The sequence below is a fragment of the Nelumbo lutea genome, chromosome 7 (genome assembly GCF_056320005.1).
Source record: "Nelumbo lutea isolate HS-2025 chromosome 7, American lotus-T2T, whole genome shotgun sequence".
NCBI lineage: Eukaryota > Viridiplantae > Streptophyta > Magnoliopsida > Proteales > Nelumbonaceae > Nelumbo > Nelumbo lutea.
In genome coordinates, this window is record NC_142690.1 from 11,840,400 (window position 1) to 11,850,959 (window position 10,560).

The 10,560-nt window shown below is 38.2% G+C and overlaps 1 protein-coding gene and 1 long non-coding RNA gene across 2 annotated transcripts; one reads left to right on the top strand and one right to left on the bottom strand.

Annotated features, from left to right (window-relative positions):
• The first annotated feature begins 2,697 nt into the window (after positions 1 to 2,697).
• Positions 2,698 to 3,653, top strand: LOC148845116 (uncharacterized). The gene is made up of 3 exons (XR_016102587.1): positions 2,698 to 2,833; positions 3,024 to 3,101; positions 3,419 to 3,653. It is a non-coding gene; the product is annotated as an uncharacterized LOC148845116 (long non-coding RNA).
• An 828-nt stretch (positions 3,654 to 4,481) lies between these two features.
• GLDH (L-galactono-1,4-lactone dehydrogenase) lies at positions 4,482 to 9,585 on the bottom strand. Its single transcript, XM_088954808.1, has 6 exons — positions 8,721 to 9,585; positions 7,797 to 8,047; positions 7,436 to 7,621; positions 6,622 to 7,042; positions 6,072 to 6,212; positions 4,482 to 4,887 (listed from the first exon to the last, which is right to left on the bottom strand). Exons 1-6 carry the CDS (start codon positions 9,399 to 9,401, stop codon positions 4,729 to 4,731), a joined length of 1,839 nt encoding a protein of 612 aa, XP_088810934.1. The 5' UTR covers positions 9,402 to 9,585; the 3' UTR covers positions 4,482 to 4,728.
• Between the last annotated feature and the right edge of the window lie 975 nt (positions 9,586 to 10,560).

A 10,560-nucleotide genomic window follows, 5' to 3' on the forward strand; every position in this document is an offset into this window, starting at 1 on the left:
TTAGACCTGGTCCATTCTTAATAAATTTATATTGGATTGGTTTGGATTAAGCCAAATCTGGTCCTTGATATAAGATAAGAATATAGGTGTCAATGGATCAGGTTTGAGTTGAAACCAATCTAATTCAAAATGAATTTAAACAAAATTGATGGTCCAGACATTGAACTGGATCAGTCCAAAATGGTCCAAAATATTCATTGGACTGAATTGAACCTGATCCATTTATAATGGGCTCACATTGAATTGGATCGGATTGGACCAAATCCAGTCCAATTGACACCCCTATAAACCAGTACGGCTGCCGCATCCCTCTTTGTCTTATAGAAACAAAATCTTTAGTAAACAATATATTCTTATAATACAAATCCAATTTCTTAAGCCCCTTACGCTTTTGGGCTGAAGTAGTTAGGAATCGATGTTCTATTTCAAATCCATTGTACATGGCCATTCCCAATGTCTGAATCATTCACATGTAAAAGCCAACAATGTTTAAATTAAAGACCCACAAGACCTTTGGAAATTATCTACAACACCATAGAGTGGTTATTGAGGTCAAGAGGTAAACATAGGTTAAGCCTATGCAACGTAGGAACTTTTCCCAGCTGATGAAGAAGAAGAGCTAGGGTTTTTTCCTAATAGGTTTTTCCTTCTTTGATGTAGGCGCTCATGGCAGACCAGTAGCATGCCCACTCGTGGCAGAGGGTGGCACACACTGCGGACCCAATAGGGACGTTGTGCGGAGCAGAAGCCGGTGTGCAATGCGGACCCAATGGTATGGCCGCACACACACAAGGCCAGACTGCATCCTGACCGTTCGTGCACACCTACATCCAAGCAGTCTCTCAAGTATAAATAGGGGGTGACCCACCCTAAGGTGAGGGATCCAGACACTGCTACTTGGAGCTCAATTACTTCCACTGTGACCTCGTCTAAGTTATCCTAACTCAGGCCTCGCCCACCTCCCATCACACTCTCGCTAACTTGATTGTCGAAGTCTCCACCTCGGGTTAGCATTCGGGGCCTCTGACGTGCTCTCTTCCTCTACAGGACTGACCTACAAGCCCTCAGCCACAATAGAGCTCAGACTTATCAGCCAGCCCTCGTCTTGAAAGCGTAATTACCCTATTGCCCTTGGCCCATGTGAGATCTCAATAAGTTCATGCATGCCTAATGTGTAAAAACTTGAATGGAAATGCACCTCATCATACACGAAAAAGTGAGTGTAGGATATCCGAGCTTGCAAAAAGGATATAAGTCCTTAAAATAAGGAATGCCAAATGCTCACATTGATATTCATAGAGAGATGTTCCCAATACACAGTGGAATGTATTGTGAAGTCCAAGGCACGCTATCCAATGAACAAAAGATACCTTGGTGTTGGCAAAAATATTAAAAAGAAGTTTCTTCAAATAGATGAGTCTCATACAAAGATTTATTTGATACATGGTCTAACCAAATAACATTTCCAACTCTATTCGAAAAGTGCTTATATAACATTGAACTGACGTTGTTTTTCACATAAACATCAACTTAACCAAATAATATCTACATTATATGTAAAATGGGACAAAGGCCATGATTTCACAGTTTTAACCAAGAGCAAACCACTTTTGACAGTTGTCAGAATATTTATCAAGTGCTCATTGAATGTGCTTACCATATTGTGCCTACAAGATCTAGCTGAAACTCCTCCCCAATGATCTCCGGTCCATGGGTGAGAAGGTGTTCCAATATGATCATACTCCAATTTTTTTCTATCAAATCTCGACAACCTGAACCACACTAAGTGATGGAAAAATAAGGATTTGGATGTTATGGATTAAGGGGGCAAATCCCATAAATTGAATTACAAAAGAAGAAACCAAAAAGCCATTTTTATTTAGATAAATTGTTAAAACCTCCTTTGAAGTTTGGTAATTGCAATCATCTCTCCTAAACTTTTTTTATATAGTTATAAGTAGACCCTCTTATTAGAATCTTCTAAAAACAGATACAAAATGTCCAAAGTATTCATGCAATTATAATTAAGATTAATTTTTTTACCGAGAAAAAAACAATATAAACTTTATAAACTACAAAAAAAAAATAGAGTTTAAAATTGTAGCTTTAACTTTAAATGATTGATATGATGATAAATGTGGAAAATAAATCAATTTAAGAAAAAGGATTAAAAAGATTTAAAATAGTAATTGATATGAAGAAAATTTTGAAAAATAAACATTTTAATCAATTGTATGGATATTTTTTACATTTTAATGCCTATCTTAGAGCCTTGAGGATACTTCAAGGAAAGGATCTACGACTCGGGATCTACTTGCCACTGTGTAAAGAAACGATAGCAATTACTGAACTTTAGGAAAATTTTCAGCAACAGTCCGAAACCGGATTCAGTCAGCGCAAGGCTCATTCGAACAATCTTTATAGCCTTGCATTGACTCCGCTGTTCGAACGGGTCTGCACTGTCCGAAATCTCAGAAACTTCACGGAAGCTATTGGTAATTTGCGTACCTTTCATTTATCCCCGGCGGGGATCGAAGTCGGCGACGGCGAATATGATCCCCGCCTCGAACCCGATTTTTTTTAAGGCGCCCCGAACCCGATTCTGGAGAACTCATTCCTCACTTCCTCCGTTCTTCGTATTTGTTTTCATCTTTTCGTATATAACATATACCGACCATAAACCCCATCGAAATATATGCGAAAACCAGAAAATTAGGGTTTCTCGAGCTCTATCTTGGCTTGGACCTCTGAGACCATACACAATGATCTACGACGTGAACTCCCCTCTTTTCAGATCCTTCCTCAGCCAAAAGGGCGGGGCCTCTGATAAGAGGTATTTTTACACACACACTCTCCCTCTCTCGTCAGTTATACTGTTAGCTGGACCTTTCTATCTTTATTTTGTTTTCTTTTTACTCTGTAATGTGATAAAGAGACTGTTCTAATGTTTGATTCTGAAAGTTTGCATTTGGTTTTCTTTATTCGACCTTATCAACAAGTTCAAGTTCAAATGTGCTTTTTAGGAGAACAAGCTGGATAGCTCTGGCTACAGGTTTCATTGGATGAAATGCAAACATCATGTTTTTCTGACACAACAGGAAGTATTTGGATATATATACATATTTACCATTTCTGTTTTACTCTTAAGTTTGTTTGAGTTATGTGAGGGTTCATCTTGTTTCCTCAATCAATCATTTTGTTTGAGTAGCTGTAGCTCTAAAATTTCATAATCCCCCCCCCCCCCCCAACATCTCACACAGAGACACGGTGATAAAAGGCACAAAAGACACATTGTGAGAACACATTATTTGGGAGACGAAATACTTTTGCATGATTACTGCGTTAAAGTAGTTTTCTTTCTTTTATGATTTTTCTTGTGGTGTCCTAACTGTTGTACATGTTTTGTGGGTAATTCCAGGAGAACTGAAGAACAAAAGCCTAAGGAACAGAAGCCTAAAGCAAGCGAGAATAAGCCTGTGATGACTGAATGACAATTGGCTGAATGCTAGAGTTTAGAATATGTAGCAAGTGAAGGCATTTTTTGTGCCCATTGGGTAGCAGCATGTTTCTATCATGAAACCGTACTTGGGAGTTCGCAACTATGCCTTCCATATACAAATTACCTGGATTTGAGGATTATGTGAATTTTGTCTTCTCTGCTGCTAGTGTGAATCAGACTGGTCTATCAAAAAAAAATGTGTGATCAGACTCAGACAATATAATTCTCTGTTCCTCTCTTAATTCTCTAGCAATCCAAACATGGAGAGTAATGTGTCTAAGTTCCTGGTTGGGCTAAAATGGGATTCATGATTCTTACGGGCTAATGTGAGCCTCAGCTTTTGCATTTGTGTTTTTCAGCTGTGAATGTGATTTGCATTGCAGTTAGCGTAAGTCCCGAACATCACGTTCCCATCCCTTTGCGATTCGATGGGGTTTATACTTCTATGGTTACAGCATTTCAAAGACTACTACAGAGTAAGATTCTCTTCGGTCTTACTCCACTAGGCTTCATGTACTATGGAGTATAGACCATCCGAACTAATTTGAGTTCTAAATTCTAATGTCTCGTTAACCAAAGTCGCCAACTCTTCCCGAACTGTCGATTAATAGTTAATGTTTACGAGTTACAGGTAGCGTTTCATTTGGCAAAGACTCTTTTGCCTCAGCCACAAATTTGTGTTCTGTAGAGCATATTGAATCCAATAGCCAATAGTACTTGCGAAAATGAACTTCAAAATGCAAATATATGTAATGCAGTTTCTCATTTTCGTGCTTGTACCAGAGCTTACCCACTAGAACTTATCCATCCATCTGACAAGTGGCATGAATTCAATACTTGTGCAAAGTGGATGTTGGAGGTGTCAGGTGTGCCACCAAAGTCGCTCTTGAAGACCCATGGATCGCAGCCGCTGATGTTGCACCTTGCACGTCAACATCAAAGGTGCAGGCGTGCAGTCTGCAAATCTAGAGAGAGAGAGAGAGAGAGTGAACTTTGTTTTATTTTGCTAAAAGCAACAAATTACACCTTTCCTCTGATCCCAGGACTTCTTCAATGTATATTCAAACCCAATCTTATCCTGGAGCTAGAAGATGCACTTAGCTCCCTCCAAAATGGTTTCACTAAACCAAAGAAATGACCAAGAGGAATCAAGTACATATTACATTCATTACGCTTCATTGGAATGAAAAGAGAATATGTGCTTTGCCACTAGTGCAGAAGAACGAGTCTCAGTTGGCTTCTGATAATGGGAATAGCTTCTCAACCATGCCATTAGACAGGATCTTGTTAGGGTCCAATTCCCTTCGCGCTTTGTTGTACTCATCTACTGGAAACCGCTTTCTCAGCCTTGCTTGGAGTGTCGCAAGCTCTTCCTTATCCTTTGGAACCTAGAGAAGTAGAAATTAGCCCATTAGGTTACGCATACATGTATGTAATATTAGATAATCACAAATAAAAGCAAAAAAAATATTACATTAATAGACAAGAACAAGAATATAATAATAAGAATATATCAACTCAGCTTGATCCAAATTTTTCCTTCCTTTCTTATACCAATCACGTCAGCAAAAGAATGAACATTGCTAACATCCTAAAGGAGTGTCTTCTTATTAGTAGACAGTCTCTCGGGTCTAGCTAAACCCCCATGGAGTATTGATAACATTATAAGAGAGTGTCTTGTTATTGGTAGGAGGAGAGGGCTTAATGTTATCTATTCTCATGTTTATAGGGAGACAAATGCTGTTGCTGATTGGTAAGCTAACGAGGGTCATGGGTTGATTGGGGGTAAAAGTGGTAGGGTTGACTCTTCGTCTTTGTTCATTTGCTTTTATGATTCCTGGGGAAGGGCTACCCACCATGTTGTGTAGCCCATCTTTTCAGCTTATAAAAATAAAAGAAAAAGAATAAGAAAAAAGTGAGAGAGAAGCAGAAAAAGATCCTGCCTAGATTTTTGCAGGGATCTCAATGGTAATGTTGGATATTTTTTGTGCCAGAATAGAAAGTGATTCATTTTGATGGTCCTGGACAACTTGCTATCAATACTCAAGACAGAACAGAGACTAAGGGTCCGTTTGGTATGCAGCCGGAATCGGAATCGGAATCCATCGTAATCGGAATTGGAATGGTCTATTCCCATTGTCTGTTTGGTTCAGATAGGAATGGGAATGGAAATCGGAATCAGCTGGAATGAGATTTCATTCCCAAGGGAGGGGCAGGGAATGGCCGTTCCCTCAAATGGGTGAATGCCATTCCAGCAGGAACGGGAATGGGATTCCAATTCCGCTCAACCAAACAGTTGGAATCGGAATAGCCCATTTTGATTCCGATTCCAGATCCCTATTCCCGCAAACCAAATGGGGCCAAAGTTCTCAAAATGAAACATGCACCCTATATACACCAAGAGTTCAAGTAATTTCTAGCAAAATTCTAAAAAGATAATGGAATTACAGGTTTAATAGAATTGATACATCTTTTTATCACTAAAGTACAGATATTTTCATTTTTGTGATCTAAACTTGATTTTGTGAATCCCAAGGAGGAACTAATCCAATATGCAATTCATAGTTCATACCTCAATCTTAGCCCAATGTTCATAAGAAGAGTATTGATCCCACAACTGTTTCTGCGTTAGATGTCTGTAGTTGAAGAATTCCTCCGTGATTTCCTTCCTCTGGCGAGCATCCATTGTAGGAAGATACATTATTATGCCTACCTGAAAGCAGAGACACAAGCAGGTAATGTAGCTATGGATTTTATTATTCAATTCTATCTATTTTCTGAACCTAGTAAAACATATACATAGCATAGAACATATTTCTCTTGCTAGATCACATGGCATCCATAAATACTAAACCCATGATGGTTTGCAATTCCTAAGGTTGTGATATAAATATGGATTTTGGTTTTGGTTTTCAAAAGGTTGCCACCAGATTCTGGGGTGCAAATATAGTTGCATTTCAAAAGCATATTTCTAGGTACTGAAAAAAGAACATATTAATATATAGACTCAAAAAACAAAGACAAAGGATGAGATTTGTCTAGGCAGTAACACAAAGCAAGATAGATTGTCCAATCATGAGTCATGACAGGAACAAGATTTATGGAAATGGAAATGAAATTACCCATGAAAATATATCATCTTCTGCAGAACTGAAAGCTGGACTCATGGGGCTTCTGCTGCAAACCGTCCATCTCTGCTCTATAGGAGCAGGTGCTGGTATCCCTTCATTCTGTATTAGCTTCTTCAACTCTTCTATGTATTCTATGTCTTTCATGTTTGGTTTTGCTAAGGTTCCTGCAGGGAAACATGTCTCTGAAACCCACTGCTGGCCACCACAATCAAAGCCCAGAATCTCATCACTCCAACCCACTCTGTAACCCTCAGACTTCCTCCAGAATTCAGCCTCTGCTTGATTGACTTTGATTACATGGTCCTTATTGAGAGGATCAAGTGCAAGAAGTTTATCCCTGAGCTCTGTAAATGACATCTCATCAATGTCTGGTTCGTCGTTTTCTGGAGATTTAGCTGTAGTTTCTTCAACTCTGAAAAAAGAAAAAGATCAACTAAAATATTAAGAGCAGATAGAATAAACAAATAAATGAATACATTCATTTAAGTCAGACACAAATAAACTAGATTTTGGAGACAGATCTTTTAAAAGGCAAATCTAACAACAAAGAAAACAGAAATCAAAAACCACACTAAATGGATATATTGCAGAAAATAGAATCTTGAGCTTAGCACTTAATTAGGAAAATAAGGAAAAGTTCCTAAATATACAATTAGATAGAAAATAAAAGACATTGTTTGGAGGAAACAAACTTGAAATAAACATATAAAGGAAACATAAAGCAATCATTAGTTTTGTTTGTGTAATTTAATTTATTTTAACACTTGAAATTAGAATAATAAAAGATACACTTCTAAAGTTCTACCTATACTTCTTGAGAGACTCCCGGTATAAGTCACGAACATGCTGGATAGCTTCATCTTTCCCATACTTGGGTTTGAACTTAGGTGGGCCTTTCCATTTTGAAATAGGATTGCATCTTACAACCACAACTGTGTCTGTGTATGGAATATACAAGTATTTCACATGCTTATTTTCAGACAACCATTTCCTGCAAAAATGAAAGAAAAAAGATGGTGACTCCTGGGAGAATTAATGGGACACTCAATTGTGTAATATCATATGTGAAATGGACAGATATGATTCTTAAAACCACTCCTTGACTTGGTAATAAAGAAAGAAAAACCAAACATTTGATACCAAACAAGGATTAAGAGATTAGTTACTTGTGATTTTTCTTGATCTCATTGATATTTGAAACAAATGTGTGCTCCACAAGCTCAAGTCTTTCAACACATTGGAGGGTGACTTCAGCAACCACTCCAAGCCCTCCAAGACCACAGCGAGCTAGATAAAACAGTTCTGGATCTTTCTCTTTTGAAATCTCTATTGTTCCCTTGGCAGGCGTAACCAGTTTCATGCTGATGACCTGCTCATCAATGGGAGGCAATCTTGCACCAGTACCATGTGCACCCACCTGATGAACAAATGAATTCAAAGATGTTAGCATAAATTACAGCTGCATATTTAGGAAGCTTAGCAGCATACTCATGCATGTCATGTTTTGCACCGAAGTACAAATTAATGTATTAAGAAATGAAAAATTAAACAAGTACATAATAACAAATCACTTTCCCATCATGGATACAAATCGAGTAACATTCCCTAATAATTTCTCACATAATAAATTCCTTATCAATGCCGGTCAATCACATTTTCTAAAAGAATCATTGTTTCAATGGACACAAATTCTTAGAAAATGCATTAAAACAGACAAAGCAAATATCCCTTTGCTAAAGAATCTAAACTCAAAAGTATGTTAGCACAGTATCAGCATCTGGTGTACACATACTTTGTAAAACCCAATCCACTAAGCAAATTACAGAATTTAAGCCTTAGCGGTAATTTAGAGTTCCGGTGGGAAGGTAACTAAACCATCTTGGGACCAAATTTCTTTCTACAGGTCAGTGATACCATCAATAATGTGGCACGGCAAAACATGAAATCCATGAAAGCATACTTCATAGAGCCGAAATGGTACACAAAATTCTCAGATCACCAAATGAACTTACTTTTAATAAAATTATAATAGAATCAGTTCGTGTGAACAGAACTCTTCACATCAACAAAATTTTGAGAGAGAATTGTACCTGAACAATTCCACCAATCTGTTGTTCCCTGATAGACGCAAAATTTTGCAATGTAAGCCCATACTCCTTGATCCCATCAACAAGCTGTTGCACTCTAACACCCGCCTGAACTCTAACCGTTTTCTTCTCCTTATCCACCTCCAAAACCTTATCCATCAATGCCAAATTCACCATTCCAGCTCTCTGCAACCCAATTCCATTCGGCGACAACCCCGATCCAACAGGCCGAATCTTCTGCCTCTTCTCGTTCGCCTCCTTCACAATCTTCTCCAATTCCTCCAGACTCTCGGGTTGCAGAAAAACCCTTGTCTGGACTTCATGGGTCCCGCTCCAATTCGAAACCGTGTGGAGATCTTCCGGCAGTGGAGCGTATCGGAAGAGGTGAGCTTTCTTGTGCTTAGCATCTTCAGGGAAAGGGAAGGAATAGTAAGTGGCGATGCCACAGCCCAGGAGAAGAGCAAAGTATCCCAAGTACTTGCGAATTTCGGCATCGGAAGAAGAGGAGGATGGGGAAGAAGAGAATGAACGGATGAACCTAGTGTTAGGATTAGGATTAAAAAGGTCTTGAGGGAGTGCAGTTAGGGTTTTCAGAGCTTGGAAACGAGGGATCGAAGAGGGATTGGAGGAGTGTTGTTGTAGTAAGGTTTGTACTGATCGCCGTAAGCCAAGTGCTCTATACATTGTTTCTCGGTGTGAGTTGCTTAGAACGCAGGAGAAATGAGTGGTTTTAGTGCAGCATTTCTCCTTCTAAGAACAGCTTTTGCTCTATTTAAGAGAGGGGTCGGTTAGTCAGTGAGCTGCAGTTAACACTCCCTCAAGAGAAGTGGAGGGAACTGGATGGTGGTTCTGTTGGGTTATTTGTGGCAGTTTGGATGTCATTGGTAAATAGATCAAAGAACTACACAGTAGAGATAGAAGATTCCAATCAAACGGCTTAGGTATGGAATTCTATCTCATTCTTGATAACCATTGGATTGGAATTGTCTCTAAGACCCCACCTCTGCTAATAGTGAGGGACGGGGACCTACTTGAAATCACATAATGTTGGATATGTGAGGCGTGTATCTATCTGCTTTAGCATCACTCTCTGTGAGCTAATTATGAGTTTAACATACTTCAAATAACACCCATTCCTTACTTTACAATTACATGCATACCCTAGGTTCTAGTTTCATTTTGCACACTAGTCAGATTTTCCCTACACGAAACAATGAATTGGGATTTGGGGACACCACTCGTATCAATTCCATGGGTGTCCGATTATGCTACAAAAAGAAGACGTGACTCGAGGTGGAGGCTTTGTAGGCTGTAGTGTAGTTGCCTAGTTGGGTGTAACGATCCAAAATAAATCCACCAACTGCCTCCTTTCTACGAAATTTCTCCTAATAATTCTATAATTCTGCCCATCAAGCAAATCCTTTCTTTTCATATTGATGACACACACTCAACCAAACTTGTATCAATTCCATAGATATCAGTTATCATTTTCAGAGGATAAATAATAAATTTGATAGATAATTTGTGCCTATCTTGAACCGGTTATTTTATTAAGTATACATAAAGTTTCCTTAATTTTTTTATTATTTTTACATGTTTTATGTTTAAAATAATAAATTTGATAGATAATATATAAGACAATATTAATTAAAATGTTTAATTTATTAATATATAAACAACTTAATATCTTACAATCAGTTTTATTAAGTTTTGTTTGTATTTAATTTTTTATTACGGCTATGTTATCAAAATTCAAGTTTCCACTATTAATCGTAATGGTTCTAGTCTCTTGACCTATGATTTTATCCCAATTAATAATTGGTTTGGGACCATGACAACCTTG

Excerpts from the sequence above, each read along its gene's own strand:
- GLDH (XM_088954808.1), bottom strand. The coding sequence starts at position 9,401 with ATGTATAGAGCACTTGGCTTACGGCGATCAGTACAAACCTTACTACAA. Across the intron at positions 6,213-6,621 it reads AAGATGATATATTTTCATGG|GTAGGCATAATAATGTATCT; the intron begins GTAATTTCATTT and ends CTCTGCTTTCAG. Across the intron at positions 4,888-6,071 it reads AACATTGGGCTAAGATTGAG|GTTCCAAAGGATAAGGAAGA; the intron begins GTATGAACTATG and ends CTACTTCTCTAG.